Below are 1,054 nucleotides of genomic sequence, written 5' to 3'. Positions count from 1 at the left end.
TTTCTTTCTTTCTTTCTTTCTTTCTTTCTTTCTTTCTTTCTTTCTTTCTTTCTGCAAGCATTAATGTCCCTTTGAATCACCTGAGAGTCCTGTAAAAATACAGAGAATGATTCAGTAGGTCTGGGGGTGGGCCTGGGATTCTGCATTTCTACCAAGCTCCCCATGATGCTGCTGGCCCATGAACTGTATTTTGAATAGAAAGACCGTAGAGAAGGCAGACAGCAGCTTGCCTGGGTCCCACCAGGTGGTTTGGCTACATAGAGCTCAGGAGAGCTAGGGGTTGGCCTCCAACCTGCACCGCCTGGGAGGGGAGGGCTGTGGGGGCCTCTGAAGGGTCTTGAACACTCTAGGACATGCAGTTATGAGAAGGAACAGTACCATCATGGATGGTCCTTTATTTGGGTTTCATGTCTGTTTTTTTCTGCCGCAACAGGTTTACATTTCTTTTTTTTTTTTTTGAAGATTTTAGTTATTTATTTGCCAGAGAGAGAGAGATCTTGAGCACAAGCAGGGGGAGTGGCAGGCAGAGGGAGAAACAGGCGCCCCATTGAGCAAGGAGCCCGATGCGGGACTCGATCCCAGGACCCTGGGATCATGACCTGAGCTGAAGACAGATGCTTAACCTATAAGCCATGCAGGCATCCCGAGGTTCATCTTTCAGTGATGCTCAGATAGGGTCTGTGGGGAAACTGAGTCTGCAACTTTGAGCTCCTCGGTGGGCACCCTCTGATGGGGAGGAAGGCAAGCTCGGTGTTTCAGGCCACTTACTGCCCGGCCTCTGAGTCTGTGCCCTGGAGTGGGTGATGGGGGATTTGGGTCCACTTGGGCTCCCCACCTCTCTTGGTGTGGTCAGCTGATTGTCTCCTGCTCACCTGGTCGCTCTCGCAGGTCCCCGGATGAGAAGGAGCTGACCGCAGCCGAGCGTCACCTTCTCTGAGTGCTGGGGAGCAGGGCTGCGCGGCCCGGGGGCACCAATGCCGAAGAACAGCAAGGTGACCCAGCGTGAGCACAGCAGTGAGCATGTCACGGAGTCGGTGGCCGACCTGCTGGCCCT

The 1,054-nt window shown here is 53.4% G+C and overlaps 1 protein-coding gene across 2 annotated transcripts in view; it reads left to right on the top strand.

The window, feature by feature from the left end:
• Positions 1–557: 557 nt before the first annotated feature.
• Positions 558–1,054, top strand: part of SLC6A17 (solute carrier family 6 member 17) — a 29,861-nt gene continuing 29,364 nt past the window's right edge. For both annotated transcript variants that reach the window (XM_040626680.1, XM_040626679.1), the window contains exon 1: positions 558–1,054. This exon is cut by the window's right edge and continues 215 nt beyond it. In XM_040626680.1, coding sequence (XP_040482614.1) covers positions 975–1,054 — 80 coding nt within the window. In that variant the 5' untranslated portion in view covers positions 558–974.

Source organism: Ursus maritimus, unplaced genomic scaffold, assembly GCF_017311325.1.
Source record: "Ursus maritimus isolate PB19 unplaced genomic scaffold, ASM1731132v1 scaffold_12, whole genome shotgun sequence".
NCBI classification, from domain to species: domain Eukaryota; kingdom Metazoa; phylum Chordata; class Mammalia; order Carnivora; family Ursidae; genus Ursus; species Ursus maritimus.
This window is presented reverse-complemented; position numbering and strand designations above follow the sequence as displayed.